The sequence below is a fragment of the Mytilus californianus genome, unplaced genomic scaffold (assembly GCF_021869535.1).
Source record: "Mytilus californianus isolate M0D057914Y unplaced genomic scaffold, xbMytCali1.0.p SCAF_8, whole genome shotgun sequence".
Lineage (NCBI taxonomy): Eukaryota > Metazoa > Mollusca > Bivalvia > Mytilida > Mytilidae > Mytilus > Mytilus californianus.
In genome coordinates, this window is record NW_026262734.1 from 44,998,998 (window position 1) to 45,026,444 (window position 27,447).

The window sequence follows — 27,447 nt, forward strand, 5'->3', positions numbered from 1 at the left end:
CCGGCGAGGGAAGAACAAAAAATTTGCGAAAGCAAATTTACAGATCTAACATTGTTGGGCTGATGTTTAGACAAGTTGTATATACAGAATGTACACAGCCATGTATCACCATCACTGCTGGTGATCCGATGGATAAATCTGTTGTAGAGTTGTCACGGGTTCAGACGTACTTATAAATATAATTATTTCTGTGACTGTATCTTGCATTAATTTGTAGGATCCTTTACAATAGATATTTCAGCTGATCTGTAACAATTCCATCTTCATGCCTTATATATCATGTACTGTATTACGACGCTAGATTAAAACTGACGAGGAAAGGTAACACCCGACCACCGAAGCTTTATTATTAATAAAGCCTAGGTGGTCGAGTGGTCTAGTGCGTCGGATACAGTGCAGGCGATTTGGTGTCACGATATCTCAGTAGCACGAGTTCGAATCCCGGCGAGGGAAGAACAAAAAATTTGCGAAAACAAATTTACAGATCTAACATTGTTGGGCTGAGGTTTAGACGAGTTGTATATATATATATACATCATTGTTTGTAGGATTTAACAACTGCCTTTGCGAACGGATTACACGCTGATTTGAAAACATTAACCACATTAGAGCATGTGTCAAAACATTTGAATGAAGAAGGTGAATATATTGTAATGATTACGATTTTAATTAACACAATAATCATTAGATAAGTTGTACATCGCAGTTTCAATATTTACAACGCAAATATATCACGAATAAATACATTACGTATGCAAGTATCGGTCAAGGGAAGATATGTGTGACTGGTGCAAACTGTATATGATTGTAAAATGTATGGTAACGTATACCTTAAACACCGTGTTCTAAAATGATATAATTTATACTTTTTTTGCTTTATAAAACTAATTTGAACAAGTTTTCTCAAACGAATCATTACAATATTATCTAGTAATAATAATGATAACTTTTTATATAGTGTATCGAACGATGAAGTAAAGCTAATTGTTTATATTAATTTAAAACAAATACACATGCATGCCCGTTTATGTTTTTTATAAAGTGACCATATGTATTTCTATTTTCTATATTTTTTGTATCTTTAATTTATTATTTTGTGATCACAGAAGATGATTTACTTTTCTTCAATAGTCTACAGTCTAGTGTATTTTAATAGAAATTCAGAATGCAGTCTCAAAATCTGATGTCATTGGACTCATATTTTTAGCATTATTGAGGAATCAGTTTTATACTGGGGCGATCCAGCTTGTAGATACAGGATTTGTAAGTTAGTTTTCATGTTTTAAATTATGTCTTGATATCGGAGACTGATCAATTTAAGTTCAAACTGAACATGGTTTTCTATATAATATATATGCTATTTGCAGTTTTTAAAAGTGTCAACGAATTAACCGATTCTGTTTACAACCACTTACTGATTTTTTTAAGTTTTTATTTTTAATTCTCTTAAAATAAACACTTCTAAACTTAATGAAAACTTATTACATCTAATACGAAAGAGGATAAATCATGAATTGTCAAGTCATTGATTAAAAAAAAAATCACATTTACAATAAATACATTATGCCGATAACGTAAGATTGACTGTGCAATTGGAACAGCAAGTCTAGAAGATATACTCAAAAAGGTCCTTTTAGATTATAGTTAGATAAGAACAAAAAGGTTTTCTTACATGAAGGTTTGTCAACGAATCTACTCGGTTAATTACTGACCTGAATGAAAACATAGAGGATTATGACATTTCTAAACTATTACGTTAAGCTAAATTTGAAAAAGCTTTCAACATAGTCGAATGGTCTTTTATATAAGAAACATTACGGTGGACTCTTCAATGATATCGTATGTCTCCATATCTATTGTTATGGCTTGAATTGCTAATTACAGCTACGACAATGACCCTGCTGTTCCTGATGTAACAATAAATTACTTTGAATTTTTCTTGGGTCAATATGCCGAGGATTATTCCTTAGTTCTTTATAGTGATTCTAAATCAATTTTTCATATTTGTTTTAAAAAATTCAGAATGTGCTTCTCTGAAGTGTTATGTCGACAAATCCTTATCTATATGGATTTGGGTCAAACAAGGATAGTATTAAAAATCATTTGACAGACACACATCTTGTTTGTAATCTTTCTTGTAGGTTTAAGCTATTTGGTATACGATTTTACATATAAGATAGACAGTATTTAGTCATTGTTAAATGATTTGGCTTACAGATAACTTTAAGATATTGGCAGTGTTAAAATGATAAAAACTTAAAGAATTGGTTCCTATCCTGACAATCTTTCCTATTCTATACAAGAAAATTCAAAACATATTTTTTTTATTTTTTTCATGAAAAGGAAATCCAGATACAGTAAATATATCTGAATGTCCCAAAAACTAATATGTCGGTCTAACTATGTCAGTATATACTTTTTTTGCTATAGTATAAAAAAAGTGTGGCTGTATAAATTATTTTATCCAAAACAATTACTATTTTACTCTAATATATACACAAATTGGAAAAGACATATTCAATGTATGTACATTGTTGGAAAATATAAAATTAATTTCTATGAGCTCTAGAAACCGGACGAAAAGTGAGGCTCGTCGTGGTTTTCTCTTGTATCGTACCAAGTACAAATAAATGTGATATTTTCCGACAATGTACATATATTGTTTTTATCCTGCATAAACACCCGGCACTTGAAACTTCAGTTGTTAAAATCCAAATCAATGTCTCACATTTTTCAAAGAAATCGACGTAGTTAAAATGCGGACCGCGAAGAGGACCTCAAAATAAACTTTTATGCAAAAAAATATCCACATTACAGCTTGAGCAACATGGAAGTGGGGTAACAGGAGACTTTATTTGTACAAATTCAAGTACAAATAAAGCAAATTTATTTGTGTATCTGCTTTATTTGTACTTGAACTTGTACAAATAAAGTCTCCTGTTACCCCACTTTCATGTTGATCAAGCTGTAATGTGGATATTTCTTTTTGCGTAAAACTTTATTTTGGGGTCCTCTTCGCGGTCTGCATTTGTACAATAGATGACTTTTTGCAGGATAAAAGATTTTACATATAAGTCACGACGGACTACTTTATTTTCCCATACAATGGGAAATATATTTTAAATTCAGATTTAAGATTGGGATACTAAAATTGAAAATGTAAATGGGGAATGAATCATGGAAACAACAACCCGACCAAAAATCACACAAACATTTTTACTCCTTGCCATTTATAAATACCAAAAGTTCGTTTTTAAAATAATATTCATTTGAGATTGTTCATAGGATTTTACAACGTAATTTTGTCTCATCTAAATGGAAATTTAAAGAATCCGACATATGCACTTTTTGTACTTTTTAGAAAAATACTTCATACTAACATGCTAAGTTGATTAATAATTAGGTACAAACAAATCGGCTATTCATGTTTGCCTTAAGCGAAAACAATGTAATTTTAGTATGTCTAATTTTTGTTAACAGCAAAACTGTAATTGATATTTGTTTGAAGTTCAAATACTATAGAAACAAAATTATTATAGCTGTAAGAAAATCTTCCCCACAAATATGAATGGATAGTATTTTACAAATATTGGTTGGTATATAAAACCCTTATCGTATTGTTCTTAACCCATGAACGTATATTTAAAATAGATTGGAAGTGACCTTTTCTTAACCATATTCATAAGTCGAAAACAAACTGACAATGCCGCAGCTAAAAACCGAAAAACGACCAAAGACAAACAGCAATAAAATTGAGAACGAAAATGTGGAATTTGTCAAAGACACAACAACCGTACCAAAGAGCAGAAAAAGCCGAAGGCCTCCAATGGGTCTTCAATACAGCGAGAAAATCCCCAAAACAAAAATGTGTACTATTTCAGTGATAATGGGCGTCATACTAAACTCCGAAATATATAAATGAACTAAAATTAAAAATCATACAAGACTAAGTAAGGCCAGAGGCTTCTGGCTTGGGACAGGCACAAAAATGCGGCGGGGTTAAACATTTTTTTTTTAGTATTCAATACACAGCATATAAACAAAGATCATAATACCAGGGGTAATCTTACGTGTTTTCTGACGGAAAAGTAGATTCTTATCCACATGTGGCACCCTTTTTGTTGCTTGTGTAAGTACAAACCGAATAATAAGTCTAATTCGGTAAGTCACATTCGAGGTAAAGATAACTGGATTGTGGTTACGACATTGGAACACATCCGTCGTTATATAATATTGTTGCAGCATTTTTGACAGTTTTATTTAAATAAAATAGTTATGTGTTATATGTATTTGTCTTCTTTTTGAAGGTTTGCATACGTCATATTTTAGTTGGATGTAAAATTTTACAAGACGCTAGTAATGACAAGAAAAATGAGCAAATACAGAGAGAAACATCACAAAGATTGAAACTGTAAGTAAGCAAATAGCACATCGAATATGTTTGAAAGATTTTGAGCTGTACATGTAGTTCTAATCACGAATGTTTTTAATTTATTGAAATGACATCATGGGGATTTTTTCCATTGCATATTTTGAAGAGTAAGATGAAAGGTAGGGACTATAATGTTTTAAAATTTACTTGCCATAAGAACTTGCACTCAGTCAAAATGTCATTATCAGTCGTTTTTTATAAATGACTCTGTTGTAACACTTTTCGTGTAAAGAGCCTAATCCTATTAATAAAGTATGTATAGTATAGCAATTATAGGCACGCGTAAGGCCTTCAGCAATGATAAAAACTAAGTACATAAAGTCGGCTATAAAAGGCCCTGACATGAAAAATATGAAACAAGACAACGGAGACAAATAGGGAACCAATTCATAACAAATAAACTCATCATAGATACCATGATTAAAATTTTGTATTTCCGCCAGACGCGCGTTTCCTCTACAAAAGACTCATCACTGACGCTCGAATCTAAAAAGAGTTAAAAAGGCCAAATAATGTACGAAGTTCAAAAGCATTGATTTCAAAAAATCCCTAATTTTTTTTCCAAATACAGCTAAGGTAATCGATTCCTGAGGTAGAAAACCTTAGAATTTCAAAGTTTTGTAAACAGTTAATTTTAGGGATGTCAACTTGGTGAAGATTTACTTATCGATTATTCGTTGGAATTACCGAGCGATACTCGAGTACTCGCTCGGTAAAACATTTACAAAATGGAAACACAAGCATATACCCTTTAACATGTTTCATGTACATGTATTGTGGGTCGTTGTCTTATTATCGTTAAACCCTCAACATTATTACCTAGGATAAGTTAATAGTCCATGGAATTTTATACCATAATTAATAGCCCGTTCACTACATGTTCTAATTAGGTAAACTGGTAATAATCTAATCAATTAATTAATTAATATCTAAAGAAAAATTATTACTCAAACAACAGTATTTTGGATCCGTAGAAATACACATTTAATGATCAACAAAGGGGTGATGATTAGAACTTACTGACACCTTTAATCAGTTTCTGAGGGTCGACACAGGGTCAACGAATTTGTTCTTATTTAAAAATAGTATCTTGTCAACTTTAACTTGGACGTAGCGATTTCTCCAATTTGTTAGGTAACTAACAGTCATGCTGATGAAAATATATGCTCTGACGGTACAGAGATAGGAGAGTGAATAAGATTAGCTAAACACGTAAGCATTGGAAAAATGCTCTTGTTCGTATATCCTACATGTACCTCTGTTTGGAGGAATTTTAAATGACAGTTTAACGCAAACATTCGAATCGTGTTTTAATATATATTACTTTTGATTTATGTATAATACCGATAGAGCATATATTTTCATCAGCAGGACTGTTAGTTACCTAACAAATTGGAGAAATCGTTACGTCCAAGTTAAAGTTGACAAGATACTATTTTTAAATAAGAACAAATTCGTTGACCCTGTGTCGACCCTCAGAAACTGATTAAAGGTGCCAGTAAGTTCTAATCATCACCCCTTTGTTGATAATTAAATGTGTATTTTGGAACAGTAGAAAAACACATTTAATGATCAACAAAGGGGTGATGATTAGAACTTACTGACACCTTTAATCAGTTTCTGAGGGTCGACACAGGGTCAACGAATTTGTTTTTATTTAAAAATAGTATCTTGTCAACTTTAACTTGGACGTAGCGATTTCTCCAATTTGTTAGGTAACTAACAGTCCTGCTGATGAAAAAATATGCTCTGACGGTACAGAGATAGGAGAGTGAATAAGATTAGCTAAACACGTAAGCCTTGGAAAAATGCTCTTGTTCGTATATCCTACATGTACCTCTGTTTGGAGGAATTTTAAATGACAGTTAAACGCAAACATTCGAATCGTGTTTTAATTTATATTACTTTTGATTAATGTTTAATACTTTCCCGGGAGGTGCTCTCAATAAAAATGTTTTTATGTTTTTTTTTAACTTAAGAAAGCAACAACATTCTAACAAGAAACCGATTATTCGAGTATCATTTTGGTAATCGATTCTCGATACTACCATGCGTTACTCGAGTACTCGATTACTCGTTGACATCCCTAGTTAATTTATAATTATAACCATACCCTGATCTGTGGTGTCAGATTACGACATAAAAAAACCTATAAAAATGCCTTTAAAGGGCTTAACTTATCAGGTCGATACAAAGCGGCAACAAAATCTAACAAAAACACAGACCGGACCTGGCAGTCCATTTATAAATCCCAAAAAAGACACAACACGTACAGATCTGAGAGTAATTACAGTTGATGATAAATATTTCAAAGCCCACATCAACTAATAACAAAATTTCATAATTTAAGACTAAATTATCAATCAGTTCATAATCAACATCTAATGGATTTAGTCATGTTAGTGCAAAGACGTCAGTAGCACTCAAGAAAAACATTGATTTATGTAATACCAAAACATAGGTATTAACCAGATATATGTATTGACAGTAGTATCATGAATGTGCATATGTGTATAACAATAATATTTAGTATGGTTGTAATCTACAGATACCACAAAATCAATATTCATAAAAAAAAACCAATATTCACAGATCTGATTATAGTACTGAATTGGAAAACTTTAAGTATAAGTTTATTTAAAGGATTGACAAGTTCGCCCTGATCGTATCCACATTTCCGGGCTAAGTAAACAGCATCCTTGTAAACATTATGAGTTTCTATATTGTTTCAAATAAGTTAAACCTCAAAACCAATTTATTGTATATATGAAAGAATTTAGTAAATGTTTAACTATGTTGTTGAAACGGAATCCATGCATTTTACTAGCAAAACAGAGACAACGCTCATTGATATCAAAAAACGTCAGAACAGACTCGGGCAAAGGAAACGAGTCGGGATATATTATCATCGTAAAACGGTGCCAAATTGAAGGAACAACAAGGAAAACTGATCAATAGGGAAAGAAAAATCGTCTCTTTTGTCGTACATTTTTTATGGAGAGTTGCTCGTGTAAAACTGAATTAAATATCTAAATCCATTTATTGGTGTTCATATTTGATTTATCTAAATTAATTCATATTTCGTAATTATATTAAGAGCATTATTGATTATATAGCATCAAGATAACGATGATTGTTTTTGAATTTCTCAATAATTGGGTCTTTACTGAGTTTAGCCATCTACTGGGTTTTTTTCATAACAGCACAGGCAAAAGTCTGCTATTAAAGGAGCACAGTTGGTGCCCATAGGAATTCTTATAATCTGTCGATAAACTTAATTGCTAGTACACAAATGTTGCTAAGGAAATTTTCTAAAGATGTAATCATCCTATATCCTACATCCTACATCCAGTGATGTATCTAGCGTCTTCATCTTTCTCTAAAGAGAACAAGTCTATATCTGAGTTGCAACAAATAAATTTGCCATCCGATTTTTCGAACATTTAATTAAATAGGAAAACATGGCTTTGATACGACTGTGTGGAAGTTTAATTTAAAGAGTGGAGATGTGAACAAATATCAATTGAATCAAAAGGACCACCAAAAGCACGTAATTTATTTATTTTTCCAATGACAGTTTATGATTTATAATTTATCGGCTGTCCAGTGCCAAATTTTTCTCTTATAAATCGTGTCTCAATGCGACCTGCCTTCTTGCTGATGAGACATACACATTAAATAATAAGTTACATGCCATTTTGAAATAGGCCCTTAAAGACTAAAATGTTTTGAAATTACACATTATATAATGATATATTAAAACACATTCCTGCATGTGTAAACACTCATCTAAGTCACTTGCAAACAGGAAAATCCTTAAACTATATGATGGACAAGAGATACTTCATTAACATTTTTAGCATATATTTACTTCTCAATAAACGGGTCTATTTTATAGATATTTCACGGAGCGTGCAACCCTGATTACCAGATTTATAAACGAGGCTACTAAAAAGAACGATGTAGTTGAAAAGGAACTTGGTGAAACAGCTAATCATGCTGGTCGTCTTTTGCTGAACCATAGATACTTAGAAGATGCAATTAAAACTGAAAATAAGACATTCATTGAAAATGAGACTGTTACCGACATTCTGCATAAAATGTGGTACGGAGAGGAGAAATCGTTAATTCGTCAGGTAAATACTGGTAAAAATCTCAATTAAAGTACAATTAGTCCAGTAAGGAGACTTATTGAAGATTTTGTCTTGTTGGTCGTTTTTGCTTTTTAAATTTTCTCTCTTTATACATGTACACCGTATTAAAGGTTTCAAGGTGGTAGGCAAACTCGGGAAAACATAAATAGAATTCGTCATTTGAGCAAGTTGAAGGAAATAACTCATTTAAAAAGACTAGATCTTGGTTACAGCGTATGCTTAAAGGCTATATTTTCTTTCAAATTATGCGAAAGCAATCAAATTCATGTCAAGACTACCGAAAACGGCAAAAAACGAGATGTTTGCGAGTTAATTTAGCTGGGACATCTTCATTTCAACTATTTTAAATTCGTTACCTTACATACATTTGCGATTTTAATTGTTGTTGAAGTTTTCCTCTAGTGCTTTCGATAGGAGAGGTAATTTACCAGTTCAACACCGAAACATATTACATCACACATTTTTGTAAAATGCGGGGATCAATTGGAGGTATTTGTAAACACTAAAAAGAAAGTAAATACATTACCTTGTTGATTTGTGACATTCAAGAAAGTTTACTTTCTTCTATGCAAATAAACGTTTTACTTTACAACACGGACAGGAGAAAAATGTGTTCATGCTATGTATTTCTTCATTTGAAACAAAATGTTAATTCTGAACAGTTTTATTTTTCATTAAGAAATTTACATAGACTGATAAGGGAATAAATGTGGTATTTATCGGTATCGGGGAAGTAAATAAAAGGGGCAATTAAAGACTACAAATCAAAAAAGGCATATGACAACTAGACGTTACGATAATCAGCATTCACACGTTAGACAAACTACACTCTAAACCTGAAGGTTGAGCAGCACAAACCCAGTATAAATAGGGGATCTACCGGTCAATTTGATGACAAAATCAAATACAAATATTAGTGTTTGCCATCTTAATAACATACACTGTCCTTAATTACCTCTTAATAGATTGGGTTTTGTTTCCTGTTATCCGTTTTACACATACTTATGATGCCGCTTTTGATGATCAACGTAAAAGCTCGCCCCCTTAGGTGGTAAGTATTATAACTAATAACATTTGCAAATATCATTGAAAACATAAACACTCCATAATATGTACGATCTTTGATCAATATCCTGCTTTTCGTTCCTGGTTTGGCTATTCTTTCGGTCAATTTCACTTTTATCATCTCTTTTTTCATGAGGATTTTTATGTGCAAACGTTTTGACTGTGTGCATCTTTAAAGATCTATAAATGGTCGAAATGTGCATGAGTTTCAGTATGCTTATACCGTTATTGCATTAAAGTTCATTTGGTTTAATAAAACATTTCTGTTTACTGCTTATACACAACCTGTATATATGATATGATGTCAAATGCACGTGTTTTTTTAAACATATTAATGTTGCCTTGCTTCGTGGTTTAGAGTTAATTGCTAGATATTGTTTTGCCTCGCATGAATCTTTCTTCAGATGATGAGATCAATAGGTGTCTATTTAAAACTACAAATAGTTTCTTATGTATAGCAATTCATTTATTACAGGTTCTACAAGAAGTACAATCTTCCTTTTATGAAAGCCTTAATACAGATGGTAAGAACATTTACTTCCACTATCATTTCAATATCTTCTGACCTAATTAGCTCGTAAGTCATTGTAAGTGGTGTCTCAAGATGTCTAGTAAAACCAAATGATTATTGTATATACATATATAACATATATGATATTGATTTATTTGACTGTAAATTTGTCGCGCCATTTATTGCAACAACGGAAGACAACTTTTCCATCAGAACTTGATGACGATTAAGTTACTAAAGAGACATCCAGCAGTTACCAAGTTTGATCGGAAGTAACTGGGTCATCCATAGCAGCATAAAGTAAATTTGGTCAGTCTTTTCACAATATATACAAGCCACAAGCTCATTATGTTATATATGCAATGAAGCTGGTTATATAATATTCCTTTGAGAGCTGAAACGATAATTGAAAAGAAGTAGACAATATTCATGATTGGAAAACGATAGGGCGGATTACTTCTTTAGCTTTGGACCAGCCTCGTGTACGGTTCGAATCCAATAAAACAACCACCCTCAAATACACTGTATGGTCTTAAATTCGCGGGTTAAACTAATAAGCATACGAAATTGACCAGAAAAAAAAAACGTACAGAACATGAATTAAAAACCATACCATTTTTTTATTACTATAATAAATGAATTTTATGTTTTACTGAATTTAGGTCGACTATTTCAAGAATCGTTGAAAATTTAAAAAGAAAAAAGTGTTCATGCCTAAGATATTATGCAGCATTTCAAAACAAATCAATTAGTTATCTATTTTTTCTATTGTCAGTTAAGACCATCAAAACAGTGACTACATATGATCATTTTTAAAAAAGGAAGTTAATATGGTTTTTTTTTATTTAAAGTTTTAAATATGAACTTGACAACACTTAAAGGTGCACTAGCTGTCAACATCATGTTCACCGATTTGATTCAAATTCTCATATTTGATTTATAACATACTCAAACACATGTTCAAATTATAATAGATCTGTTAGATAACAGTTAACAATGCATATACTAGATAATATGTATCAGAATTTCGTGTGTAGTTTAGTCAAGACGCCATTTCATTAACTTTCGACATGACCTCCGAAAGCTGATGAAGGTCACATAAAAAGATATAAACATATAAATAAATTGATAGCACCCTCGTGCAATTGAATTTTTCTATGTCTGTTATTTCATGTTATAAGTTATAGATTTTGGATCGAATCAGTCAATCACATGATTTCCCTTTGTTTCATTTTCAATTTTGACATTATTTTCCTTTTAATAGCTTAAAACGCATAATCCATGAGTAATGCATCTCTAGCTAAGCGGTTTAATTGAAGATCACATGAATACGGATTCAATGAGGTCGAATTAATCACTTGCAAGTGAATAATTTATCATCGATGTTTCTTAGCTTATTTTGACAAAATTGAACCATACTGGCTGCTAAAAGTTAAGTATCTATTCACTATTTCACTTTAACAATGTTTTATTAATAGTTGAGAAAAAAATATATATTTTTAGATTTTTTTTATACGTATCTTAGCTAGTGCCTCTTTAATAATAAGCCTGCAAGATCAACATTGAACATACCGCACAAATAGCAATTAATGAATTATTTATTTGTTTAGTTGTCATCAATGATATTTCGTTTACATTTCAGCTTGGATACTTGGCTTTGCTGGTAGCATATGCATACATGTTGCTTTTCAACTTGAATGATGAACTCTCCTACACAGACCTTTTAATAATAGGATGGATGATCAGTTTTTGGCTCAATGAAACAAAACAGGTATCAAACATGTCAAAATATGCACATGTTGGTTTTTAATGTCGGTTTTGTGTGGATGTGGGAGTTTTGTTGACATTTAATAATTTCTATCGAATAGTTCATAGGACAAACCAGTACAAATTTGGTTCGTCTTCTTCAAGAAAAGGTCTAAACCGTACGTGTTTTTTTTATAATGGTTTGCATCATCGGTTCAAGCTTATTGCAGTGATATAACTAGTTGTTCACATTCAAATAAGACACCCACCCAAACCAAAATATGAATTCCAAATACCTTTATAAAATGGCAAAATCAAAAGCTCGAACAAATCCAATTAAAGGAAAAAAATGATGGTTTAAACCTAGTTTTATAGCTGGACCTAGCAGACACCTAAATGTTCAATTTCTTGAACCCGCTACGGTACTCCTAGTCTAGTCATCTGTACGCGGAACAGCGTAATTGATCGTTTTCAGGCATGTAAATCACAGAATGCATTCGCTAGAAATAATAATGTCCAACGGAAAACGATTTACTGACATTTGCCATGGTACCAGCAATACAGTTCAACAGCTGATCGTGAAGTTCTGTTCGACCGATGATTACATCTACAGGCCGAGATGGTTCGGTTTCTCCAACTGAGAAACTTGACTATAACTGAAGAGACATTTATTGTTGAAATGCTCATCTGGTGTAGAAAAATTCGTACCGTTAATGATATAACTCCCACTTGGTCAATAAAACTGATAATGAAAAACAATGAAAACAATACATTAAATAATTTCATGCGTCTGAAGCGCTTGTCTAGGTTTGCTTTTATCAGCAACGCTCAAAGCCGAATATTTGAAAGCCTATCATATATAAGAACCTAAACAATTGAAGAGCTATATGACAAACAGTTACTTCCCGAGGGTATGAATAGCCCAGTAGCCAGTACTTCAATTCTAGCATGAAGATTATGCCTTATGCAAAGCTCTAATTCTGTGTCCAAATTTGGCTATACTTTTTGCCCTTTTTTGTTTTATAGGCTGTTCTTTTTAAAAGATTTGCATTTGTAATAGTGTGGCCTCAATCATCACTAAAGAAACATTTATTGACGAAATGCGCTTCTGGTGCAGCAAAATGAACTTCCGAAGAGAGTAGGTCCAGCCCGACAATGCTCATCCAAACAAATTTAGTGCTACTGCTGACGTTCTATTGATGGAGTCTTCGACATGTATTGATTTCGGACTGAATGCTATGTTGTTAAAGCTGGGATTAATGTTTATATTTAAATGCCCTTTAAAATCTTTATAAGCAATGTGCCAAATTTCACAGTAATGAGATGATTATTTCTTTATTCCAAATTTTAAATACTTACATTGTTTCACATATTGCGTTTCATCCTTGGGAGAGTGTAGATGTTTGTCTTTAAAATGTGTATGATAGTTCACCAGAACGTTACATAATTTAATAAATTTAATTGCTGAGGCCAGTATATTCATGATATAGTCTAACAATTAGTTTTGTAAGTTTTTCCCGTTTTGAATTAACCTTTGCATTCGGTTTTGAGTCTATAATTTTTTCGACAACTTAGAGTAATAAATATAGATATCTGGTATACTCTCTTAAAAGGCCCTTCATTTAAATATATTTTACAAGATTTGTTTACCAAAACAATTTAATGTCGGTAAAAAGTCTTTGGCTGATGCTTTGTTTTTGCAAAGAAAAAACATTTGTAGAATTTCAATGTACTTGTACTTGTAACAGTGATGACATGCTGAGTTTTAAATTAAATAAACGTTCATAATTGATTCTAGTTGACTACAAGTCTCCTGCTGTACAGTCTGTCCAATAACCTAATAGCTAGCAGTACATCACTATTACAATGATATAAATAAACATTTCTCCGTTAATTTCCAGTTTATACAATAATGCATCGTGCTATATCTAAGATTGCCAATACTAATATTTGATATCAAATTGACCTCAGATGTTATTTGTCGAATCTAGCTACGTTCTTTGGGGTTTCACCAGTTGTAAACGAGTCATAGAAGATCTAAACTCCTTCCCTGTGATCTCAATAAGTATAATGTAAAATCAGTCTCGTAGAAAACAAGCAAAGAATAAAACAAGCCCAAAGAACTAAAACTGCGTCATTAAAAAATCTGCGTGGCGTCAAAATTTAAATATCGACGGTTGACACTTGTACACAAAGTTCAGGAAATCATGTTCATTCGCAATGCTCCATATAAATTCTGTTAATATGAGGCAACAGTAAGTAGTTTATTTTCCGCATGTTCAAATTTCTTAAATCAATTTAAGAAAAATATCAAGGTTAAACACAATAAACTAAATGAACGACAACAACTCAAAAGGTGGCGGGACAGTAAGTTTCGACGAGATGAGTTCACTCTCCATGTTAATCCATACTCAGACGAAATGATAAAATCAGGAATAGGGCTATTTTATTCAAGGATCGCGATAACATGTTTCAAGTGAACTTGCAACACAGACACACCGTAATTGTCATAGTGAGCTCAAACCCAGTTGAAATGTCGAATAAAATCTTGCTTCCTCAGAATTCGAGTTTATCGGTTTATGTTGATGGATCCCCGCCTTGTTTATATATTTAGTATAGTGTGGGACAATCTGCTGAATACAAGCAATAATTCAATGCAGAAAAAAACACGTTTGAATTAGTCTTTTTACAACCATTTCCTAGCTGTTTTATTTTCAAGCAAACGTTCCCAAATCTGATAGCTCAACTGCAATTATATAATTATAAACTTTATCGTAATCTTTCTAGCTACAAAAAGGAGCACATTTAGAAGTAAAATATCCCTTTACAAACTAGCTTTAGAGCTTTATTTCAAGGTGACTATGAACGATTTTTCAAATCAAATATACAATATTGACGAAATCAGTTAATAACCACTTTGTTCAAAATTATGGTATTATAAACACAAAATACACAAATATAAACAAATAACAGTTTTTCTTCGGACAAAATGTATTTCCTTGGATCAAATTATTAAAAAAAAATTATACTGTCGGTATTGTGCGTTTTCAAAATGATGTCTTCTGCTTCTTAATTCGACATTGCCAAACGTTAAAGAACATCGTGAATCAAAATGTGAAAAAACTGATTTTGATCTTAGACACCAAAATCAAATCATCATTACAAAAATAAGTTATCTTAATTTTGATATTAGGTTTTACATTATTTAATCTATACCTAGTTGTATTATTGTAACCATGGAATATTTATTTCATTTTGTCTCAATGATTTTTCTTTACAGGCAATTGTTTCAGTTTTAAGAAAAAGGTTCAAAAGATATATCTCTAGTTGGTGGAATCGGCTCGATTGGGCATTGATGTTAGCATACACAATTGGAATGAGCTTAAAATTTGCAGACAATGGCATACATGAAGACGCATCCAAAATATTCTTGGTCGTTACTTTCATTCTACTCAGCATTCGTATATTAAATATGTTTAGTATATCTGAATTTCTGGGACCAAAACTTGTTATAATTCAGAAAATGGTAAGAATATTTTAACATTTTGAAATTAGGAGCCAATGAAAATAGTTTGAGGAAAACTTACTGCATGATGCCCAAACGAGACACAAAGGAGTAAATGATAAAGTATAAATGTATATGAAACAAAAACAAACAGACACGTTCTCATTTGAGAGATGCTGTACATGTGCTATAGTTGGTACGTCGACAACAATACATCCGGATCCAAAACGCGAAACTCAAATTCATCAATTTTACACTGATCAAAACGAAAAAATACTGATTTAGCAATTGATTGGTAACACTCTGTATGTAACATTATAATTATACAAGCACAGATGTCCAAGTACAGATTGTAGTTCAAGTAGGTACATGTATGGCGTTATTATATAAAATCCTTAAGTTTATAATAGACATACAGAAAAAAACCAAAAGCATACGTACGTAAATTACAACAAAAAGGAAGGACAGATTATCATTCTTAATTGTTATACTACTTGTGCAAATGTTTATATTTTATTCATGAACTTTCTCTTTCTTTTCAGTTCAAGGACACGTTTGTTTTTCTAATTATTTTAACAGTTATCATGATGAGCTACAATGTTTCATTTCATTCCTTGCTTTATCCAAACTCTGAACTTAGTTGGGAAGAGATAGAGAAAGTCATGCAGAATGGTTATTGGATGCTTTTTGGAGAACTTAATCTAGACAGCGATACACGTGGGTTTTAATGATAAAGTTAGCTAGCTCTTTGAAACTCCATTGACGAATTCGTAAAAGTTTTTGTCAATCTTCTCTAAACTAATTGTATCTAGGAAGACCGCGATTTCACTAAATCATCTTGATATTTTCTATATGCACACATATATAGTCATACCTTTTTACAATAGTTTCTCATCAAATAAACATTCGCATGGATTCTTATCTGGTTTATGCAATGAGAATTGCTGTAAATTTGGTAGGTTTTAAAAAGTAAAATAACAAAAATACCGAACTCCGAGGAAAATTCTAAACGGAAAATCCCTAAGCAAATGCCAAAATCAAAAGCTCAAACGATAACAACTGTCATCTTCCTGACTTGATGCAGACATTTTCCTGTGTAGAAAATGGGGGCTTAAACCTGGTTTTATAGCTAGCTGAAACTTCTCACTAACCCATCATTTAATTCAAAAGCTTTTTCCAGTAGCCAACAGTTATCTTTTTCTTTCTTTTATGGATTAGTTCCCACTTTGACCTTCATAATAAGTAACGAACCTGTATCTTATCTCTTATATAGTAGGGATTTTTAACAGAGTAAACATATATAGAAAAAGCAGGATCAAAACGTTACCAAGTTGCAAGAAATAAGTCTGTATCAGGACATAAAATGTGGTTGAAATACATTTCATTTTATCAATTGTGTGTCATTAGATATCGGAAGAATTGGTATGAGTACCAATGAGACAACTTTCCATCCAAGTCACAATTTATAAAAGTAAACCATTATAGGTCAAGGTACGGTCTTCAACACGAAGTATGGCTCACACCGAACAGCAAGCTATAAAGGGCCCCAAACAATTACTAGTGTAAAATCATTTAAACGGGAAAAACAACGGTCTAATCTATATAAAAAAACGAGAAACGAGAAACACTTGTGAACCACATCAACAAACGACAACTACTGAACATCAGATTCCTGACTTAGGACAGGTGCAAACAATTGCAGCGGGATTAAACGTTTTAATGGTACCAAACCTTCTCCCTTATCTGAAACAATAGTGTAACATCACAACATAGAAAGACACACTATAAAATATCAATTGGAATGGCTTAACTAAATCAAAAATGTAGTAACACAAATGAACTTTTGTTGGAATTGTTGGCATGTTTTATCAATTCTTCTATTACTTAAACTTCGTCATGATTTGTTTAGAGTTTTTGGAAAGTCTCCATCACTTTCATCCACAGAAAAGGTTTTTATTTCGAGTCTACAATATAATGGGATCATCAGTTGTGAACACTTAAAGATATTTGCTAAACGAAAACACTACAGCAAAACATTGATTGCAACGTATAGAATATACAAAGACGATTTACTTCTATAAATTCTGACAAATGTTCATTACAAAATGTGATCAGATGAAAACGCAAATTGTGCGTCCCTTTTCCGTTTAACCCTTGATTATTACTTCAATTATCTTAAATCATTTCAGTAACTGATTGTACTTTCAATAAAACAATATACACAAGTGGTGCAGTACGCAGATGTCCTACGTCAATGGGATTACATATTTCACCATATTTGAAAGCATTGTATGAATTGATTGCAGTGATTTTACTATTGAATCTACTCATAGCAATCTACAGGTAAGAGATATAATTTTTGTTCAAGTTTAGGGTCCTTTATTGGTTAGCATTGGTTTTAAAAGAATTGATTTTAACAATGAATATTTTACTATGTTCCACAAAAATGAAAACATCACGTTATAAGTTGATTGTTTCCGAAGAACTATTCTGGATTTACCTTCATCATGAATGCTCAAAGCCGAATATTTGGAGGCCAATACTGTATAAAACAGTTTAAGAGCTATATACTCAAAAATGGCCTAAAATTATAGCCAAAATATCTTTCTTAGGGCAACTTTGCCTGAGGGAGTTGATGCTTTTGTTTCTTCATAATTTCAAAATTCATTAACGGAAAATGTAAAAAAGGTTTGTTATTTATCATGTCAGTACCGAAATACTGACTACTAAGCTGATTATACCCTCGGAGACTAATAGTGCACCAGTAAAGGTACCGACCCAGTGCTGTAAAAATTCAAAACAACATGTTATTAATTAAATGCGCCCGAAGCGATTTTCTGGATTTGTATTCATCAAGAACGCTTAAAGCCGAATATTTGAAGGCCACGGATGTATAAAACCGAAACAGTTCAAGAGCTTTTTTTTTATAAGTGACCTAAAATTATAGCCAAATCCTTTTTAGCAAACTTTGCATTAGGGAGTTTAAACCTTAGTTTCTCATAATTCCATCTTATGTAAGAGTCATATGACATTAAATGAACAGTGTGAGTCTTTCTATTAAATTGCGAAACAGATATATGGGGAAAACGTCCTACAGCCTGTATATGAAGTTTCATATTTCATAGTTGATATTGAACTAATATTTTCAGTGATACATATCAAAAAGTGAATGATGAATGTAAGTTCCATTGGTCGCAGCTTCAGACTGATTTCCTTGAAGAGTATAGCGTACAGACAATTTTCCCAATACATTTACAGCTTCTTGTGTTACCTTTTTTTCTTATTCACGTCATTATTTGGTGTATCAAATACTGCTGCTACAAAATCAAAAATCGACCTTTAAGTAAAGTCAAACATAGAGATGACCAAGGCAGCTCAAATTCTTCTGATGACATTCAGGTGCAGAAAAGGAGTGAACATCCATTGTTTGTTCTAGGTAATGAAATTTTATAAAAAATTGAAGATAGCATAATAAGGTTAACATATTTTCATACTGTACACATTTGTTTTAAAGAACAAAATGTGGTTTAGTGATAATGTCCTTACTAAACATTAAACTATTTAATTGTATACAATTATATACACCTTTAACTAATTGCATATATTATGAAGAACTATGACCCTCCTTTTTGAAAGTTCAAAACTAACCATAAAACGTTATCAAATCATTCTATGTTTACTGAACATGACCCTAAAACATGTTCATACTTTGGTTAATTACTTTTGAGTACATTCATGCTTTGTATACAAAATTTATATGTCAATATAAAAAAAAATAAAATGTGGTACAAAATTCTAATGAGACAGTTATCCCTCAGAGTTAACATTTGGTAGATATAAGCCATTTATGATAATTTCAATAGAAACGATAACTCAAAAAATCAATGCATAGAGATATAAGACTAAGTTGGATTCCATTACTAAGAACGGTATTTTAAACGTAAGTGAGTAATTTTTTTTATGATGAGCACAATAATGCATTGGTTTTAATTAGTCGATGAGATTTGAACATCGGTAAACTAATGTAGCTAATATTGTCTAAATGTGTGTCAATAAATTGTGACTTGTTCCTTTCTGTATCTTTTGTATATCCTCTGATCAAGATTTAAGAAGGATAGTTGAGCTTTCACTTAACTAGTTTACTCCAACTAGAAAGTTTAGTCTTATCACAGTTATTACAGAGTAGGGACGTTTTAGAGGTAGTCATATTATTTAGACACTCTTCTATTGTTGAAGACTGAGTGTTGTCGTTTTTCTATAGTTGGGTAGTTGTTTCATTTACTTATACCCAAAATCTCGTTTATTCATATATATTTGTTAACGTTAGAAACCTTTGGCAAGATTACAGTCGAACCTCGAACACTAAATCCTTAGAATGTACAACAATTACAGTATAGTAGTTCCTTTTTCTTCTTCTACCCTAGTATTTTTGTACAACGCAAACTTTGATCTGAAACTAACATCAACAGAAGAAGCGGAGAGAATTGGAGCTATAAAGTCAAAATGGTAATTAGCTATTAGTTTGTAAACAATTTTTCTCTGCAATAATACAATGCACTTTTTATTGAATATTCTACATAATCCACTGTTTTTTCCATATTTGAAAATCTGTTTTCCACTTCTCAGCAGTAACATAACCTATGCCCCGTCGTGTGGTATTTACTTATGTAAGTTGATACATTACACTATATGGATGTCCTTTGTTCGGGCTGTGGTCCTTATACAAAATCTCTTTCTACAGTGTTGTGAGGAAGGACTGCTGAAATCGACACTACGCAAGTTAATTATAATAAGCATGGCCCTTCAGTCGTATTAAGGTAGCAGGAGTGTCTTCCTCCACCTTGGATTTGAAATAGCAAATAAAAATAGGTCTTTAACTTTTGTGAAATGCAAATTCCAAGAGTAGTATGTAATTCATGTGTAAAAATATTTACGCAAATATAGTTCATGTGTTTTATCATATTTCACGGCTGTTTTTTACAAAAAACTGAATATTTCCACATACGGGGAGATAAAGTAACTTTTATTATAGAATGTGTTGTGAATTTACCTATTTTATAATGTAGCAAGAAAACGAGTCCGGTGATTCATTTTTTTTTTCTTTTACGTATCTGAAAGCATATTATTAAAACTTCTCATATTCTATTTTAAAAAATTGAAAACAACACGTTTAATAATTTCATGCGTCCGATTCTTTTATGTAGTTTTCTTTTTATCACACAAAATTTGGTTTCCATGCATAATCTATACAAAATGACAATTTAGCACAACTTGTAGCGTACAAAAAAACCTGGTGACCAATACTTTTATTATATTTTTGAAAAAAGTATGATATAAACTACGTTGTGACAAATTATGAAAAAAGTCTATGGATTTTAATTTAGATCCCATCTACCTTAAAAATAAAGATTTGATGTTTTGATTATTTTGGAGGAAAATTTTAACCAGTATATATCTTTGTGAATGATTGTTCATAGAAACCAGGATTGAAATTTGTGAATGCCAGTTCCGCGTTTCTTTTACAAAAGACTCATTAGTGACGCTCGAATAAACAAAGATTAAAAAGGCGAAATAAAGTACGATAGTCATGAATAACGGATATAAAATATCGTGACGACAACCTGTTACCTACTTTTTATCAGTTATTACATCAGTTATTTCATGCGTCATCAATTTAGCATGCTAACTTTGCATGCAAACAGTATAATCTACTTTGCCCTTATGAATTTTCCATGAGGCCCTTCGTAGATAGATCTGATCATTCCGAAAGGGAGTAATTACGTGCAACAACTCTATACGGGATAGTATAACAACGTAGTTATACAATGGCTGTCAAGTATCTCATTATTTACAAGTAATTCATATATCAAGAACTGTAATTCTATCGTCAAAAATATAATATAAAAACTCATCAAATATACCGTGTCGTATTCACAAAGATTCGCTTTGATTTCAATATTCTGAAAGTTATAAATACATAAAGGTACTACTTGACAGACTTTTGGATGGTAAAGAAAATAAACACAAGGCAACTATAAAAAGATGGGCTGAAATTATATTTTTGAAAAAAATGTGTAATTTCATTGACTGTTTGTTGCTATACGTCAAATGGTAAACAGTTATATAGGTTATTCTTTTTTATATATGTGCATGACATAGTTAATCGTGAAACGATTGAAATGAAATTAATAAGCAAATTTGCCGAAAGGCATAGAAAAGGCTAAATCAAGAATCGTACGTTATCTTGTGGACTTACAAAAATGTATTGATCACAAAAAACATTAGTCAAATTTATAGCATATGATTGCATATGTATGACATCATCATTGATCAACTTATACATAAGGGCTTGTTTGTTCTGTATTTTTCCTATATTCCTAAATGATTTGTGATCAACTTTTTTTCTTATTATACTACAAGTAATTTCTTCTCGTTAGTATTTTAGGGCCAATTTTGATTCTTCGTGAGTGAACCTATTCCTTTTGTGACACAATGATCCAGTAAATTAATCAACAATTAAAATTTGTATGATACTATTACTAATTACATGTTTGAAGCATCAGAAGAAAGACAGTTAAAATAGGAATATTAACCGATCCTCAATAACACAAGTTGATTAGGACGTATTAAATTTATTTAAAAAGCAAAGTTTTTCTTGTTTCTTAAATTTTGGTTAAACCAACTTACAGCACAAGTGGACCGCTTTTTTTTTTCTTTTTTTTTTGTCAGTGAAAAATAGACATAACCTAATTGTTAAAATATCACTTTGGGAGACAGCTGCGCTATGTTTTCTAAGCACGTTCAAGTCTAATAGTAAATAGATATTTCGCCATCCTACTGACTAAATCGTCATTTTATAGTTGTTTAACTTATAGGAAGGGTATTAATGTATACAAAAACTGCAATGTTTTAGTATATTGAACGTTTGGTTCGAAAAACAAGAGATATTCGAAATGTATTTGATTTTAAAGCCATTTTGGCACTAAATACTACATTATCCTTACCATAATTTCATGAGTGGTTTTTCATTTACATTTGCATAACTATTTTAACTATTCATGTTGTAAATCAGTATAATTTGTATTATACATATGGATATACTTCATTCTTTTAGGTCCTTCGATTTTAAGTTGGAATTATCATCTTTATTATCATTATAATTATTATTTTTGCTATTAAAATTTTGTTTTATCAAACTGTCGTTAATTTATTATCTGCATGGCTTGTTCTTACTTTTAAAATCAATGAATGACTAATACTCGCTCAATCATAATTTTTGTATGAATACGATAGGAAAATTGAAATCACAGAAGAAGATAAAATAACGGTGAGAATTTTATATTTAACGGAAGTTAAAATTGTAGTAGGCTGAAAAACAGATATAAATATGTATTTAATGTAACAAATCATTGCCAAACGAAAAATCATATATGAACCTAAAATAAAACAAAAACAAGTAAATAAACATATCTAAGAAACCAAATTTGGACACCAATGATAAAATAGGAAAATCTAGCATTGTCCCATCCCTTCAGACAAGAATCTAGTTATTGCGATTATCACAAAAAGCCGCCGATGGTACCATAGAAGACAATATTAAACATTGTCAAATGGCGGCATACATTCAAAGCTATATTTGATAAGAGATATGAAAGATGTTGCAGTGTTATCCATTTTAAATCTAATGTTGTGAATTGCTAGAATCTTAGAAATGAAACAAATGTATGTATATGTACATGCTGCTCACAAGTACACTATTAACTAAAAGGGTTCAAAGTGGTGAAGTTGAAGTCATTCCATCGAAAATGTTACGGACACAATCACGAGTTGATTGAACGTTATAGAATATCTGTTTTTACATAATGACGACAGATATGTCACACTTGTGATCACCCCGGATTTTTGTTGGGTTGCTGAATTTTTTCAATTTTGTATTTTGTATACTGTTGTTTGGCTTTTAACCGTTCTTCGTTTTTTACCATAACGTTGTCAGTTTGTCATCGAAACATCAATTGAATATCACTTTGGTATCTTTCACCTCTCTTTTACATTCAAGGTAGCCTGAAAGTCTACAAACGTACCAGAAACATGTTCCTGATCTGTTACTATAAAATAACGTATCTGTACATGTATATTGTTTCCTAATGGTTCAGGCAAATAAAAACAGAACAATGTCTAGTATTATAGATTTAACTTCCCTATCACTTCGTTCAATGCATGTAACATTTAAAGAAATCAAAACGACAAGTTTTTAATTCGTATAAGTTGGATCTTTAATATTTCAATATTCATTACTAAATCTATTATTTATTTCTGTGTTTTCTGAATTTATATGAAGTGAACAAACATACACGTGAACGATGTTCAGCGAGAGGTTTAGACAAAATTCCGAATAAATGAACTAAATAAGCTTTAACCAAATAGCATCAAAAGAAAGAACCTATAGTTTTTGTCAATAAATGTGTTTTGACTTTGACTCTCTTTACACTACATTTCCACATAATCTTATCGTACAAAAGTTTTCCTATTTTATCAATTTGTCGTTAGAACAATTGATTGCTAATTTATTTGCAGAAACTCATATTAAACCGTCTTTTCTGTTTATTTTACGTCTTAAAAGTCATAAACATTAACCAAATAGAAAAAAAAATATTTCATTTAAATTCAATCAATCAACCAATGTATGACAATTTGCCTGGGTTGTAGATAAAGACAACAGTAGTATACCGATGTTAAATAGTCATAAATCGCTTAAGCGAAAACAAATCCGGGTCACAAACACAAAACCGAGGGAAACACATCAACTATATTTTGCAAATTAGGTATGAACAACACATTACCATATCATATTTTTGTTACAATAAAATGTCGTTCACAACACAACGTAGATTTTAGAGACATTAAATAAATGAACTAAATAAGCTTTAACCAAATAGCATCAAAAGAAAGAACCTATAGTTTTTGTCAATAAATGTGTTTTGACTTTGACTCTCTTTACACTACATTTCCACATAATCTTATCGTACAAAAGTTTTCCTATTTTATCAATTTGTCGTTAGAACAATTGATTGCTAATTTATTTGCAGAAACTCATATTAAACCGTCTTTTCTGTTTATTTTACGTCTTAAAAGTCATAAACATTAACCAAATGGAAACAAAAATATTTCATTTAAATTCAATAAATCAACCAATGTATGACAATTTGCCTGGGTTGTAGATAAAGGCAACAATAGTATATCGCTGTTAAATAGTCATAAATTGCTTAAGCGAAAACAAATCCGGGTCACAAACACAAAACCGAGGGAAACACATTCAACTATATTTTGCAAATTAGGTATGAACAACACATTACCATATCATATTTTTGTTACAATAAAATGTCGTTCACAACCCAACGTAGATTTTAGAGACATATCTATTATGTGAAGTTTCCTTATATTCAATTTCACCAATGTATATATGCCATGTAAGTTAGATGTTTACATGTTTATGATATCACACCGACATTAGTAATGTCGTTTCTGCACAAGGATTACTATATGTTATGATATCACTTATAAAAAAATAAACACTTTTTTTAAATGATTGAAGCATTGTACTGTATTTGGACAAAAACATCCAAGTTATTCGGTCTAAATAAAGGCAACATAAGTATACCGCTATTCGAAATTCATAAATCGATTGAGAAAAAAACAAATCCGGGTTACACACTAAAACTGAGGGAAACACATCAAATATAAGAGGAGAACAACGACACAACAGAAACACAACACTAAAATGCAACACACACAGAAACGAACTATAATATAACAATGGCCATTTTCCTGACTTGGTACAGGACATTTTAAGAAAAAATGGTGGGTTGAACCTGGTTTTGTGGCTAGCCAAACTTCGCACTTTTATGGCAATGTTAAATATAACACTAAAATGACACCATTACATGACATGAATACAGTACAACATTACGGACAGAGAATTACGCAAATAATCAATACAATATAGTACATTTGGACAAGGAAACAACAGAAACACTGAAGTGAACAAACAACAAACGACAATGCAACACACGCAGAAACAAACAAACGATAACAATTGTGATTTTCCTGACTTGGTTTCTAAGATTTGAAATAAAAGCAAAGTTCATTCCTATACTGAATAGTTCCACCCTGTAGAATAAGTTCCTTGTTAAAACTGTCAGAATAAGTTCTATGTTAAACCGGAGAAGAACTGTAATGTCGAACTATAAGAATATTTTTTAGTGTAGAACTCTTCTAATTGTTTTTGTTAAATATCTATTCATGAATTAATACTTGTTGACGACTGTGCATTGCCCCCTAAATGTATGGTGGTTAATTTTTGTTCGTTGGGTTGCTGTCACATTGATGTTTACTTATACTTCACATCTTTCTGACTTGGAGCCAACCAGTCATAGATCTAACTCTTGCTGCACCGCTTGCTTTGCGAATAATCAGCAAATACCATTTTCAAATTTTTGGTTTGACCGTCCATAGGATCGAATACACGACGGTGACCTATAGTTTCTAACATATATGTCATTTGTTCCTTGGTGGATAGTTTTCTCATTGGCAATGATGCCACATCTCAATATCACACAATGTCTCATATTATTGGCAACGATACGATTGTTTTACAATAAAGAAAAAAATAAGACAAAATTTCTATAATATAAACCAGTACATATGCTATCAGAGAAGACGTTGTCAAGTTGCAAATCTTGTGTCTGATTACTTTGTCATTTTGAACAATGCCATATGTTAAAACTAAACTTTTTGTCATCAGAGATTTGTTTCAACTGACATCTTCACTTTAAAGATAGTAATACACAGAAATTTTCTCGGGATGTCTTATTACATAGCATATTGAAATTCGTCTTTCAAATATTTAAGAAAACTATCTTTTGAATACCCTGGTTTTAATCAAAAGCTAACTGGGGAAACTTATTTGGTACTATTGTACCATATTGAGTACATCGTAACTGTTCACAACATTTAAAACAAAAGAGAGGCGAAATGTACCAAAAGGACATTCTAACTCATAAGTCGGAAACAATTTGACAATGACATGTCAAAACAAAAAAAAAGACGAAAAAACAAATCACAACTTATAAAAGTAAAGACTGCGCAACAAACTAATACGTATTTTTGTAACTAGACATTATACTTCTTTTTTATGTCTGTCACATAGAAACTCCAGAAACAGATTGACGATACAAACAGAACACTTGACGAACATCTTAACAGAAATGACGAGGTAACATTTTCTCTAAATAACATTTTTTTTTAATAAAACAAATTGTAATTTGTTGTTAACTTTGGAATCTTAATATCTAACTACATTGTTTTTCAGAGTATTCTTATATGACACTGCAGTTGAATTTTATATATATTTCTCATAAATTTATTTCACACATAATGTTTATCATGATTATTCCAATTGATTAAGCTTACTTCTACAATTTTCACGATCAAATTTTTTTGTACCTGCTTGCAGACCATCAAGGTTTCTTTACTTTTTTAGCAAACAGAAAAAAAAAAGTACGAAAGTGCTGAGATCTCACAAAATGAGCTTTAAGCAGGAAATTTTGCCAAAAAAAAATTGCATTTCTTTTTATGACATCTGAGTCAGTATTAATAGGAAAAAATGTAATGTATATTTTGGCTTTCACTTTAATTCATCTGTCCGTCAAATGGTTATGTCTAGCAGTTAAAACATTATAGAATGTGGTTAAAGATTAATAAGGTCGGCAAAACTACCACAATTAAAAAATAAATACAGCAGGATTGCGTTTTTTTTTATTGCATAATGTACATAAAACATGTTATTACAATTTCATGTAAAGATGTTGAAGATAATCCTCGATAATGTGAAAGAGATAAAATCTAAGGTTTGTACTCTTTTCGTTCATAATGAACAAAATCAAATATTTTTCACAACATAGTCATGTGTCATTTATGTATCTCAACAATGAAAAATTTCAGTTCAAATCTGCCATCAAACCAATTTCAAATTTAC

At 31.4% G+C, this 27,447-nt stretch overlaps 1 protein-coding gene across 8 annotated transcripts in view; it reads left to right on the forward strand.

The window, feature by feature from the left end:
• Window positions 1–27,447, forward strand: part of LOC127712112 (uncharacterized) — a 468,529-nt gene that overhangs the window by 436,519 nt on the left and 4,563 nt on the right. For 4 of the 8 annotated variants that reach the window (XM_052218363.1, XM_052218366.1, XM_052218367.1 and 1 more), the window contains exons 33-34: window positions 26,620–26,685; window positions 27,275–27,319. In XM_052218363.1, coding sequence (XP_052074323.1) covers window positions 26,620–26,685; window positions 27,275–27,319 — 111 coding nt within the window. Of the gene's footprint in view, window positions 1–548; window positions 640–1,156; window positions 1,264–4,307; window positions 4,412–8,330; window positions 8,569–9,551; window positions 9,638–10,126; window positions 10,176–11,804; window positions 11,934–15,188; window positions 15,435–15,955; window positions 16,131–17,602; window positions 17,757–18,562; window positions 18,850–19,837; window positions 19,920–22,706; window positions 22,741–26,619; window positions 26,686–27,274; window positions 27,320–27,447 lie in introns of all 8 variants that reach the window. The other 4 variants (XM_052218369.1, XM_052218364.1, XM_052218365.1 and 1 more) reach the window with 2 other exon arrangements.